Raw genomic sequence first — 14,250 nt, 5'->3', positions numbered from 1 at the left:
CACTTCAGGGCAGGGGAAAGCAAGTTATAAAGTTCCATGAAAGTGGCCCTAGGCATACGAAAGTTTCGCAGCCACTGGGAATCATCCCATACCTGCAACACTATGCGGTCCCACCAGTCTGTGCTTGTTTCCCGGGCCCAGAATCAGCGTTCCACAGCATGAACCTGGCCCAACAGCACCATGATCTCCCAATTGCCACATGCCGTGCTTCTAGGAACGTCTGTGTCCATGTCCTCATCAGTATAGTAACTGTGCTGTCGTTGCTTCCTCGCCTGGTTTTGCAGGTACTGCACATACTGCTGGACAATGCACGAGGTATTTACAATGGTCAAAACTTCAGCGGAGATCTGATTGGGTTCACGGCTATGGCGCCTGCACAGGTAATCCAGGAAAAAGGGCGCAAAATGTAGGAGAGCAGAGTTGGCAGCAGAAGCTGTGCTGTTTGGTTCACGGTAGCCGAACAATGGTGGAAAATGGTTGTCTTCTGTGGCTTTCACGGAGGTGGGAGCCCAGGACAGAAAACATGGAGAAGCTTGGAAGCGTGGCAATAACAGGAGAGCAGAGTTGGTGGCAGAAGCTGTGCTGTTTGGTTCACGGTAGCCAAACAATGGCGGAAAATGGTTGTCTTCTATGGCTTTCACGGAGGTGGGAGCCCAGGACAGACAACACGGAGAAGCTTGGAAGCGTGGCAATAGCGGGAGAGCAGAGTTGCGGCGGAAGCTGTGCTGCTTGGTTCACGATGGCCGAGCACAGTTGAGTTGGAGAGGTGGATTCATCGTAGCAGGAGAGCAGCGGTGCACCGTCTGCTGAAAGCAGTATGGCGTCTGCACGCCAAAAAGGCGCGAAACAATTGTCTGCTGTAGCTTTCTGACGACACACACCCAGAAACACCTGCGAGAATGTTTTTGCCCCATCATGCACTGGGAGCTTAACCCAGGATTCCAATGGGTGGTGGGGACTGTGGGAACTGTGGGATAGCTACCCACAGTGCACTGCTCCGACATTCGATGTTAGCCTCGGTACTGTGGACGCAATCTGCCGAATTCACACACTTTAGTGGAGACACAGAAGACCGAATGTATAAAATAGCTTCTGAAAATTCGAATAGAATAATTTTGAAATAATTTCATACTGTAGACGTATCTAAGAACAAAGCAGGGTTAGTCCTATAGACTTCTTAAATAGTAACTGTTGTCCAAATAAACTTTGTAAAAACATGTGGATCTGCCACAGTTTGGTTGACCATTGCTTTTGGTTGATTTTTTTTTTCATGGATGTGGTATGACTACTGTCAAATAGATACAAAATAGAAACAGAGGTATGATATGTAGCAGAGTGTAGCCCAGACACGGAATTTCACCTCTGGGAATTATCTTCTGTCACCTTAATGGCACTTAGGATATCCCCAAAAGTATTTTCTTACTTACAGCCACTCACATCCCAGTTCCAGATCTGAATAATTATTAAATAATGTATTAATTTACTAATCTCAAACCATGTTTATTCTGGTGAAATGTTTGAAAAGGTGTCTCACACCCTGATGAATTAACAGGGGGGCTGGAACTCAGGGTGCTGGGAGTGCAGGTGCGGCAGCCAATGTGCCCTCTAATTTTTGACAGGCCCTGTGCGCAAAAAATTTCTTCTGTGCAAATTTTTGTGCACGCGGTGTTTCGCCGTGTGCGCGGGGTTTAGGATCTGTGTGCACGCGCACAGGTCGAGCTTAGAGGGAACAGTGGTGGCAGCCCCCCCCGGGTTGAAGTGGTTTCCATCCTACACAGGGCGCCCAGCCCCCCACTGTAACATTGGTGCCATACCCGCCTTTGCACAAGGGACGGGAGCCACCAACCCACAGGGAACCGGCTTCACCCCGTCTCCCCTAGTGGCTCCCCGGGCAACTCGCTTCCCCGACCGAGATGATTAAGGGTTAAACCCACAGAGCTCGGGGTCCTCCACAGCCTAGACAGGCCCAGGAATGACTGCGCGAGGGGGCGGGCGAAGGGAGGGACCTTCTCGTGCCCGCCGCGGAGACCCGGGGGCCGAGCCCGGCCCGAGCGGCGCGTGCGGGAGCGAGCCCCCTCTGCAGGCTGCAGCCCCGGCGCGCGGGGCGGTGAGCGGGGTCCGGGGAGGCGCCGCCAGAGGCGGCCGCGGAGGGAGGGAAGCGGCCGCAGAGGCTGCGAATCGCTGCCTGGGGAGGAGGCTGCTGGTGCCGGAGCCGAACCGCGCCTGGGACCGGAGCCACCCCCCGGGGGCCGGTCTGTGCAGCGGAGCCCGGGAGGGTCCGCGCCCCAGCCAGCGAGAGCCCGACCGAGCCCCCCCCGCTCGCTGACGGGGGCAGGCGGGACCCTTCCCCGGGGCGGGGCTGCGGGGGCTGCCGGGTTCTGACCCCTCCCCGCAGAGCAGGCACCGGCCGGGGCTGGGGGGCGGGTCCGTTCGGTCGGTTCCTCTGGCCTGTGCCACGGGCGCTGGGACCGGCCCGCTCGGGACACCGGGCTCGGCGCCGGGCCGGGGCCGCTGCACACACCGGCGATGGGAGCGCGGGGGGAGGCTGCGCTGAGTCCGTGGGTACCGCGGGGGGAAGGTTCCTTCTTTGAGCGCCCCATCGGGCAGCGTGCTGGGGATTCAGCCCGGGGCCTCCAGCGCTACCAGCCTGGGCTGCTCCTGCTTGAGCTGCAGCTCTCTGGCTGGGGCTCCCAGGGTCTGTGCAGATGGCAACTAAAAGCTGCAGCCGGGCTGTGCCAGCTGATGGGGCTCAGCCTAGGGGCAGTTTAATGGCAGTGCAGGCATCTGGGCTCCTGCTGGAGCCTGGGCTTTGGGACCCTGCTCTGTGTAGCTCAAGCACTTCTCTCTTTCATCAACAGAAGTTGGTCTAGCAAGAGATATTCCCTCCACCACCTTGTCTCTCTAATATCCTGGGACCGACACGGCTACAACACTGTAACCCTAATTCCCGCCCCATAGAGAGAGCAAGCCCGGGGGGGAGCAACTGGAGAGCGAACCCACCCTGTGCTCACCCCACAGTGCAGCTCCAGCAGCTCCTGTGTTCTGTACGGCTGAGTCCAGTGCCCCACTCTCACCCCGCAGCAGTGGCTCCAGCAGGGTCTTGAGGGGCTGGGCCCAGTGTCCTGTTCTGGGCATTGTATCATGGCATGTGAGGTTGCAGTGCTGCCCAGGTTTGGTCTGCCCAGCCCCCCAGCATGGTGACAGAGGGTCGGGTGTGCCGGCTAAATGTAAGTGGGGCTGTGTCCTGGTGCTCTGGGTTGCAGCAACACTCACTGAAGTTTGGCCTGCCTGCCCCTTCATGACAGAGAGTCAGGAGGACTAACCCTCAGCAGTGATGCAACCCTTTGTGCCCGAATACAATACCCACAGCCGTGGGCTGGGCCCCGCTGCTGGAGCCACAACTGTGGGGTGAGTAATGGACACAGAAAAAAAGTCACAGGAAAACACTGTCCATTACTTTTTTCACATGGTGACAAACCTGCACCCATAATAATGGTACGAACTTTCAAGCCTCCCAGACCCTCCCAGTTGCGTGGACCACTGTGCATCTGCATCACCTGCAACAGCTCTTCCTCTACCAGTGTATAAACTTTGCCATGCTGAGTTGATTTGTTTGTCCTTTCAGATGTCAGTGACGTTTGAGGATGTGGCCATGTATTTCTCCCCAGCGGAGTGGGTGCTGCTGGGCGAGGAGCAAAGGCAACTTTACAAACACGTTATGTGGGAAAATTACCAGACTCTGGTCTCATTAGGTGAGGAGCTGTTTCCCAGAGAATTCTGGCTCTTGTAGTTCCCCAGACAGGGCACATGAGCAGAAAAGGACCATATGTTCTGCAGGCCTACAGGATGAAAGGCCACCAACACCACAGTTAAGGTGAAAGACAGACTGGGTTCATCTATGCTGGACCCATGACACGGCCGTGGCGAGCCTGGATCAGTTGACTTAGGACATGGGGCTCAGGCTAAAAATTGCATTGTAGATGTTCAGGCTCGGGCTGGAGCCTCTGATCTGGGACCCCTCCCCAAATATCCACTTAGCAATTTTACAGTCCCACAGCCCAAGTCTCTCAAGCCCAAGTCATCTGACCCAGGCCAGCTACAAGTATTTAATTGCTATGTAGACATATCCACAGGAGGGAGAGGGGTGCTGGGCCATAGTAGAGTAACTCTTCTAGGCCAAGGAGAAATATACACTATGTGCCACATCTGTTGCCCCCAATCCCCTCAGACACCGCAGTCCTCTCCAACTCCTCTTTCCGCAGGTGCAAGGTTGTTTGCAATTCAGTATCCTGCCATTGCTAGGCACCAGGAGTGCTGACCATAAGCTGCAGTTCATGTTTCCATGGAAAATCATTTCAAATACATAGATTAGCTTATTGCCTGATTGGCACAAACATTGCATATGGAGCTGTGCAAAGTGCAGCAGTTCCATGGCTAGAAGTACTTACCTTAGATCTTATGAGCAGTGATGCTTTTGTTTAAGCAGGAATCCAAACCCCCAAGCCAGTGATGATCTCCAGCATAGAGCGAGGGGAAGAGCTGTGTGTCCAGGGTCCCACAGAAGATGAAGATGGGGTCATCCTGAGAGGCACCCACCCAGGTGAGGAGGGAGTTAAAGTGTTGTGCAAGGGACAAATGAGTAGCTTGAAGGCAGCTGAAATCCTGGTACATTTTGGCCAAAGTGACAATACATTTCAGAATGTTAGTCTTTTAGACTAATGCTATTAGGCTTTTTTGCAACCGTATCACATTGTCAGCTCTCATTCATTCATGATCCACTATAACCACCACATTATTTTCTGCTGTACTGCTGCCAAGCCAGTTATTCCCCATTTTCTAGTTGTGCATCTGATATTTTCTTCCACTTTCTACTTGTGTTTCTTGAATTTCATCTTGTTAATTTTGGACCAGTTCTCCACTTTGTCAAGATCATTTTGTTTTCTAATTCCATCCACTAAAGTGTTTGTAACCCCTCCCTGGCTGTCGGAATCATTGACCGAGCAGCACTTGGGAATTTCCTTTCTCACTGCAGGCACAGTTTTGTAGGGACCCAACATCGTTCCATCGCTTTTGTGGGCTCTCAGTTGACATTAATAAAGGATTTCCTTATTACTCCCCAGGACTGCTTGGGAGGCAACATCATGTTGTGTGAGTGAGGAGACCTGGACTCCATTCCTCACTCTGCCACTGAGCTGCTGGCTGAGCTTGGACAATGTTGTATTAATTCATGTAGAATATATGGGCCCAGAGAGACAAAGGTGTTAACATGACATTGTCATGGCCAGTATTAAAGAATGTTAAATAAGGTTTGGGGTTTGGAATACAGAGGCTGTAGCCTGCTCAGTACCATGGAAAACAGCATGAAAAATTCTTTCTAACCTTTTATTAAATATACAGAAAAAGAAAGAAAAAAGTTTAGGCATCTGAAATGTCAAATGTTAAGTATGACTTTGTTAAAATAAATGTCCCTTGTTTCCTTGCCCTTTAGCTGGAGAGAGTCTTTAGACAAAAAGCCTCTGTTTGAAAGTCTTTTAGATTATATTAAAGATGGTAATAACTCTGCTTTTGGGCAAAAGAGAAGCAGTTAGTTGAAATGGGCTGGAGCTGTTGTGGTGATGTTAAAATCTGATCCTGTTTCTTAGAAGACAAAACAAGACAAACACACACAAGAGGGAAGAGAAAAGCACAGCAAATATAGAACATGCAGCTTCTGTCTCTGGCTGACTCTTACTTAGAGCTTTGTGGCTGCAGAAACACAGGCATGGCATGCAGTCTGATCAGACTGCATCTGGCAAACGTGTACCAGCGTTGGGCTGGTCTGGGCTGTGCTTCTGTCTGCCTCTTTGATTACAGGCTTACAGCAATGTTGCAAACTATGGCAGTTTTGGCCAGCTAAGCCAGACTTTTATTTAATCTAAAGCAAAGGGAGAAGAATTGGAAAGAGAAGAAATAAGTTGAGGAACTAAAAGAACTCATAGTGCTTGGCGGAGAAGGGGACAAAGTCTCACATTCCAGGTGATTTTTGGGAGTTAGCCAGAACTGGAAATGGTGACGGCATCCTCAGGCTCCCTCTCTCTAGTCCAGTCTTGTTAGTACATCTCTTAGGGTAAGGATGAAGAAGATCTGGGGTCCCAAAAGAGGATCAGGGTGGTAGCATGATGGTATCACTCACTGCAGCAGTTGTTGGCACGCACCTGCTGTTGCTGCTTTTTTCAGTCAGCGAGGGTTGCATTCAGTCCTGCTCCTTTTTTTCCCCTCAAAAGTGTTTCTTTTGAAAAACCCCAAAAGGAAGTAATAGGCAAAATAGCCCAGCCCCTCATTGGGTTTTTCTCCAGTTAGGGCTGATTTCTGACACATTCATTTTGGTTCATTAATTTACGGTTCCACGCTTGTCTTGTTTACCAATCATAATTTTAACACTATTCTTGAATTGCATTATAGGCCTTTTTTGTTTGGACTAATTCTGTCTTTTTGTTTATATTTTGCACCTTTTCCCATTGACATTTATTGTTGTAGGATATTGTAACACTTTATAAAAACTGTGAGAAAGTTTATAATTATACTGTCAATTAGGGTAATTTTGTGGGCCCAATTATTACAACAGCAAGTTACTCCTTTGACTCAGGTTCTCTCCCACCCTCTGTATATTTAGTGTATAAGCTCAACATCAGGACGATCTCTGTGGTTTTGTGCAGCACCTGGTGCTATACAACCATAAACTCAGTTGTGCTACCACAATACAAATTGAAAATCAAGCCCCCATTTTATGCATCATTTATGATGGTGGGGAAAGGGCTTCTCTCAGTGATATTCATTCGGTCCATGTGCTGTCAACCAAAGACCTTTTGTCTTGGTGCAGATTTTCCAGATGCAGAGGAGACCTGGGACTGGTCACTAATTGAAAGCTGCTTGGGCTTCTTCCTCACACAAACCTCTTCCCCTGGAGCAGGTAGGGAACCAGCTCTGCCCTTTCCATTGTGGAAGCTGGAAAGCTCATTTCAGGAGTCACCCATCAGCTGCAAACTCTCCTCTCACAGAGCATTACAATAGGGATTGAAGCCCAAACATGAAAAGAGCTACAATTCCTCACCCTGACATCCCCGTAGAAACTCCATCTCTCCCCTTATGCAGATTCCCCCAGTCTCTCCCCCTCCCCCATTTTCCATAGAACATGGAGCCGTTGGGATCCCATCACAGTGTGAGTGTTCCGTGTGTGTCCCTCGAGAGAGGGTTGTCAGTGCTGGTGTGTCATGATGCTGTTCTCCACACTGAGATGGGCCTCAGAGTAGGGAGAGAATCATGGGGGCTGATTCTCATGTTCATTGACTTGGGGGACTATTAGCAGGGTCTGTGGGACATTGATCTTCTCCTTCTTTCCCAGCACTGGGGCTCCTGGGAGTTTGGCCTCTTGCACTCAAGTGCCAAGAGCCAGCACTGCTCTGAGGAGGGGGGGCGCAGGGCTGACTCAGGCTCATCCCTTTGCTGGGAATATTAGTGGTTTCCCCTTGTCAGCAGCACAGAAAATAACATTTGGATACTCTTCCCCACCCAGAGGGTGCCAGGACCCTGAGCAGAGCTGAGGGGCAGACTCCTGAGGAAGGGTCTGGCAACCTGGAGCCACTCAGGCCTTTCCCAGGGACATCAGGGGAGAACCATTCCCAGAAAACTGAGTGGGAAAGACATCACAAAAGGCAGGACAGGCCACAAAGGCAGAGGAAGAACCTGACCAGGAAGGAGCCAGCAACCCCAAGAAGCCATCAGAGGAGATCCAGGTCACATCTAAAGCTGCCTGAAAAGGGACAAACTGAGCCCAGAAAGAGCCTATATACCTGCCGTGTGTGCAGGGAAGAATTCAAGGTGCAGAAAGACCTGATAAGCCATCACTGGACGGTTCATAGGAGACAGAATCTCTATCAATGTAGCGAGTGTGGGGAGAGCTTCAGGAGAAAGAAGGCATTCAAAGCACATGGGAAAACCCACAGAAAGGAGAGAGCCCATCCCTGTTCTGAGTGTGGGAAGATATTCAACCAGTTATCACTGCTCACTGCCCACCAGAGAATACATACAGGAGAGAGACCCTATCGCTGTGCTGAGTGTGGAAAAAGATTCTTCCAAATAACAGCTCTTACCATCCACAAGAGAATCCACTCAGGAGAGAGACCCTATGCCTGCGCTGAGTGTGGAAAGCGATTTATGGATTCATCAACATTTCGTAATCACCAGAGAATCCACTCAGAAAAGAGGCCCCATCACTGTAACCAATGTGGCAAAGGCTTCAAACTTACATCAAGTCTTACTAGACACCTGAAAATCCACAGCGGAGAGAAACCCTTCCTGTGCCACGAGTGTGGGAAACAATTCTGCCTACGAGAACATCTCATTAGACATCAGAGGATCCACACTGGGGAGCAGCCCCATTGCTGTGCTGAGTGTGGGAAAAAATTCAGTCTCCTTCAAAGTCTCAGGAGACACCAAGGAATCCATCGTACGGGGGGACCCCATCGATGCGATGAGTGTGGGAGAATATTCGGTCATCCAGAAAGTCTCACTCTGCACCAGAGAATCCACACCGGGGAAAGACTCCATCACTGTGGTGAATGCGGGAAAAAGTTTGTCCGTCTAGTACAACTCAGAGTCCACCAAAGAATCCATACTGGGGAGAGACCCTATTACTGCACTGAGTGCGGGAAAAGATTCACCCAATCGTCAGGCCTTATCAACCACCAGAGAATCCATTCAGGAGAGCGACCCTATCCCTGCACTCAATGCGGGAAGGTCTTTGCTCACTCATCGTCTCTTACCAAACATCAGAAAATCCATTTGGAAAAGAAGCCATACTCCTGCGCTCGGTGTGGGAAGCGGTTTGCTCGCTCCTCAGCTCTTACGAAACACCGGAGAACCCACTCAGGAGAGCGACCATATTCCTGCACTCAGTGTGGGAAGCGCTTTGCTCGCTCATCATCTCTCACTAAACACCAGAGCACCCACTGAGGATAGAGACTCCTGACCCTTGTGTTTGATTGGAGAAACCTCTTCAATTTCTCATTTCACTCTTTTCTCAAAGCCTGTAAAAGAGGGAACCTGCTCCCACTCTGAACTGCTCCCACCTCCTCACTAACCAGACATTAGGTCCAGTCCTGGGTTTGTTAAAATAATTTGTGTGGCCCTGGAGATGGGAGAATTTCACCCTAGAGGCGCCTAAACAATCATTGTGGATTGCAGCTGGGACAGGGATGTCTGGAGTCAGGACTGCGCTTTACAGGCTCTGATTTCTCCCAGGCCATTCACTCACTGCGGCTCCCATCCTCTCAGGCTCCTTGAAAAATGGAAAAATGGACAAAGATTCTGGCACAGACTGAAAAGGAACTTTTTTCTCCTGCGTTAATGAAAGGCAGCGACATCTCCCGCATGTCCTGAATCAAAAGGAAGGGCATTTTGATTTGGCTTTGAGATAAAATTATGAAGCAAGCTGTTGTAATAGTTGGCTGTATGCATAATGCAGCCAGGGCCCTGTCTTCACACCTAATTACCAGGCAAGCAATACCAGCTAGGACCGGAAGATTGGAGACTGGAGTTTCTGGGTCACACCAATGATAATACGGCTAAAGTCAAGACACCCCTTTTCTGAAATAGTTGAACCTGTCAGACAGTACATGAGACACAACATTTCTTAGAAACAGCGGCAACAGGTGGTGTGGGACTATATTTTATTTTGATGATGCACTTCTTGATGGATAGACAAGTCAGATTTGCATCCCCTTGTTCAGTCATTGTCAACCAGGGGTATGTGTACCCCTGGGGGTACACAGAGGTCTTCCAGGGGGTACATCTTCTCATCTAGATATTTGCCTAGTTTTACAGCAGGCTACATAAAAAGCACTAGGAAAGTTACAAACTAAAATTTCATACAGACAATGACTTGTTTATATTGCTCTATATACTATACACTGACATGTAAGTACAATATTTATATTCCATTTGATTTATTTTGTAATTATATGATAAAAATGAGAAAGTAAGCAATTTTTCAGTAATAGTGTGCTGTGACACTTTTTTGTATTTTTATGTCTGGTTTTGTAAGCAAGTATTTTTTAAGTGAGGTGAAACTTGGGGTATGCAAGACAAATCTGACTACTGAAAGGGGTACAGTATTCTGGAAAAGTTGACAACCACTGCCCTAGTCTCTCTGAATCAGCTCTCACATGCTCCTTGGAATAACCATATAAAATGAAAGATCCTTCTTCATTACAACAGGATACATTGTGGTGACAGGTGGTTTAACTTACATCTTTATCCAGCTTCTTGACCTCCCCATCCTGTTCCTGTGGGGCTCAAGTACAAACAGTATGCTGTTTGGTTATGGATTGCCTTCTTTATCATCTTGATGGTAGATGCATGCACTTGACGTCTCTGGATGCTGCTGCCATGATAGCGTGACCACATCACTTACCCAACATCTAATTCATTGTTTGTGCCATGAGAAGCCATACGCCAGAAAAAAGGCAAGGGCAGGGATGAGGGATTGATATAGTAGAAGTTTCAGAGAGCTGCTTCCTGTTATAATGGTTTGTTTTCTGAATAATTTGAGTTTGTGTCCCTGGAAGAGGAAGTGGCACTTTAAGTCCACTAGCACTGAGATGTACCTGGATCTCAACCCTGACACGTAGTGTCAAGAAGTGAGGGAAATTATCTCTGAGCACCTTTGCTCTACTTTCCAGGCTGGGACTTGTTTGCTGCTAGTTGTAGGTGTTTTCAATAAACAACTTGTGGAGTTGCAGTCCCAGCCCAGAGTGTGACATGGATGTGAAACAGCCAGGGTTCATAGAGCAGGGACAGAGATGGGATCCTGCGTGAGAACAGACAGCTCAGAGAGCCCTGTTTGAGGAGAGAGAGAGAGAGAGAGTCTTAAACAGAGAGGGAGAGAAACTGGTCCCGGCAACGTTCACAGATGAAACTGAGCAGCAGCACAGGGCCAGTGTCTCCTCGTTCCTCCAACTGGGGAAATCCGTGGCCATGCCTCTCTTTCGGAGGGTGACGATGAGATGCAACTTTATCTCACTGTTGTGTCATTGTTCCTGGAGGGAATAAAATAATACAATAGAATTATGAGTCTGAAATGGCTGCCTCCCATGTGTGTAAGTGAAGCCCTGCAATCTTCCTTGCACTGCTGAATTTGCCATGTTCCAGTCACTCTTGGGAGATGATGTTGGGGAAAAGCAGCCATCTTGCCTTTCTTTTTGGAGCTGGTTATGCCAGCTGCAGTTCAGCTCAGTTGTAATCTGCTTTAAATCATTATCTGCACTCTAAAAATGGGGGTGGTAGAGCACTGAATTAGTTAAAATCTCCCAGAATACGTTGTGCTTCTGCTAAGCTTTATTGTGCAAATTTACTAGTTGTTAAATTGTTCTAACCTTTGTTCATTGTATATGCAGAATTTGTCAGATGTAAGATGTATGCTCTGTTAAGGTTTGCCAAATATGAACTGTGTGCTAGGTACAGTGAGTGCAAATATTTCTTTGGTTTTATGCTCCTTGTGTGCTATGGTCTACCGCCAGCTAAACTGTTGTGTGCATAATTAGATAAGAAAAGGTGTGTAAGGTCTGTGGATTCTGGAATTTTCTGTCTTCTAAATGAGGAAAATACAAATATGAGTAAAACTGAACTCATAGTTTGGAACAGAGTGAAGATGTAAACTGCTGCAAGACAGTTCTCCAGATTGGGTGCATACTGACCTTCCTGTATTACACTGATTTTACTTCCAATCAATAAATCGGCTGAGTTTGGTTATCTGACATCTTGACTCACTATCAAACTCCAATTGCTGATAGTAGTTATTGTGTATCTCTCTCCCCTTAGTGACTCTGAGCTGTACTAAGACTGAACTGCCTCAGGGATACATGTTAGGGAAACAGTTTGCCAGCCCCAAATGGTTAAAACTCATGAGATTTTTCTAAAATAATAAAAGTTGGAGGTTTTTTCTTGCTTTAGGTTTCTGAGTTGTCAGGGTGCACTGGTTTCATGTTTTCAAGGTTTTTCTCTGCTACCATGAGGGCTAGAAACTTACTTTTTGTAATGAAAGCTGAAATTCTCATGCAATACAGTGGAGACAACCTGAACCCCTGCTCCACTCCTACCCCCTGAGTGCCATCCCCATCCCTCCCCTCAACCAGCTTTGGCAATTTCCCAAGCAGACAGACTCTCCTGGTCTGTATCTGGGCTCATGTGACAGTTGCTGAGTGATCAGCATGGGCTCCAGGGTCAGTTTATCATTATGGCCCTTTTTATTTACTCCTCAGACAGAATCATTTATTAGGAACCTGAGCTGCAGTCACAGTGCCCTCTGCCCCTGGAGCTTCAGCTGGGGTGCCCCTCCACCAAGATGGGGTAGGGCTGCCTGGCCATAAATGGTGAAAATGGGCAGGAAGAGAAATGGGGGTGATCTCCTAGATCCCTGTGAAGTGTGATCAGCCCCATAGGATATAGGGGGGCAGGGACCTCTCAGGGGCGGAGGCCGGGGCAGCCTGTTTGTGGCCCCTCAGGAAACATTCACTGGGAACCTTAGAAATTCAGGAGCTGTTTGATCCTCCTGAGCCCATTTTCCCCTCTCGCCCCCTGCAGCTGCTGCTCCCAGGGGTTAATGCCGCAGTGAAGGGCAAAGGGCATCTTGGGTTTGGATTGTGGGATGGAGCCAATAGAGGCCCAGACTGTCCTTCTCTGGGCAATTCCCCCTCTACTTTCAAACTGCACAACCCCGCCCCCACCCCTAATTACCAACTGCCACTCTGGGCTGAGGAAGGACCATTCTCACCTGTGCTGGGGTAAGGGAGGAGGGAGTTGGAAACTTATCCCCAGACTCAGGATAAAAGCTCCCAGCTGAGGGGATGAACCATTTCACTGTGGGGATGGGGGTGGGGGGAATAGAATCAGAGACTATTAGGGTTGGAAGGGACCTCAGGAGGTCATCTAGTCCAATCCCCTGCTCAAAGCAGGACCAACCCCAACTAAATCATCCCAGCCAGGGCTTTGTCAAGCCGGGTCTTAAAAACCACTAAGGATGGAGATTCCACCACCTTCCTAGGTAACCCATTCCAGTGCTTCACCGCCTTCCTAGTGAAATAGTGTTTCCTAATATCCAACCTAGACCTCCCCCACTGCAACTTGAGACCATCGCTCCTTGTTCTGTCATCTGCCACCACTGAGAACAGTCGAGCTCCGTCCTCTCTGGAACCCCCCGCCCCTTTCAGGTAGTTGAAGGCTGCCATCAAATCTCCCCTCACTCTTCTCTTCTGCAGACTAAACAAGCCCAGTTCCCTCAGCCTCTCCTCATAAGTCATGTGCCCCAGCCCCCTGATCATTTTCATTGCCCTCCACTGGACTCTCTCCAATTTGTCCACATCATTTCTGTAGTGGGGGGCCCAAAACTGGACGCAATACTCCAGATGTGGCCTCAACAGTTCCGAATAGAGGGGAATAATCACTTCCCTTGATCTGCTGGCAATGCTCCTACTAATGCAGCCCAATATGCCATTAGCCTTCTTGGCAACAAGGGCACTCTGCTGACTTATATCCAGCTTCTCATCCACTGTAATCCCCGGGTCCTTTTCTGCAAAACTGCTGCTTAGCCAGTCGGTCCCCAGCCTGTAGCGGTGCATGGGATTCTTTCGTTCTAAATGCAGGACTCTGCACTTGTGCTTGTTGAACCTCATCAGATTTCTTTTGGCGCAGTCTTCCAATTTCTCTAGGTCACTCTGGACCCTATCCCTATCCTCCAGCATATCTACCTCTCCCCCCAGTTTAGTGTCATCTGCGAACTTGTCAAGATATATCATGTCCACTGCTTTCCCCATATCCACAGAGCCAGTTATCTCATCATAGAAGGCAATCAGGTTGATCAGGCATGACTTGCCTTTGGTGAATGCATGTTGACTGTTCCTGATCACCTTCCTCTCCTCCAAGTGCTTCAAAATGGTTTCCTTGGGGACCTGCTCCATGATTTTTCCAGGGACTGAGGTAAGGCTGACTGGTCTGTAGTTCCTCGGGTTCTCCTTCTTCCCTTTTTTTAAAGATGAGCACTATATTTGCCTTTTTCCAATCGTCCAGGACCTCCCCCGGTGGCCATGAGTTTTCAAAGATAATGGCCAATGGCTCTGTAGTCACATCAGCTAATTCCCTCAGCACCCTCAGATGCAGTGCAGTCAGCCCCATGGACTTGTGCATGTCCAGCTTTTCTAAATAGTCCTCAGCCTGTTC

General features: G+C 49.0%; 1 protein-coding gene across 1 annotated transcript in view; it reads left to right on the top strand.

The window, feature by feature from the left end:
* Positions 1–2,164: 2,164 nt before the first annotated feature.
* Positions 2,165–14,250, top strand: part of LOC144267068 (uncharacterized) — a 620,395-nt gene continuing 608,309 nt past the window's right edge. Inside the window, 4 exon segments of the mRNA XM_077820732.1 lie at positions 2,165–3,752; positions 4,487–4,600; positions 6,860–6,949; positions 7,553–8,942. Of these exon segments, the coding sequence (XP_077676858.1) occupies positions 3,626–3,752; positions 4,487–4,600; positions 6,860–6,949; positions 7,553–8,942 (1,721 nt within the window). The 5' untranslated portion in view covers positions 2,165–3,625.

Source organism: Eretmochelys imbricata, chromosome 6 (assembly GCF_965152235.1).
Source record: "Eretmochelys imbricata isolate rEreImb1 chromosome 6, rEreImb1.hap1, whole genome shotgun sequence".
NCBI lineage: Eukaryota > Metazoa > Chordata > Testudines > Cheloniidae > Eretmochelys > Eretmochelys imbricata.
This window is presented reverse-complemented; position numbering and strand designations above follow the sequence as displayed.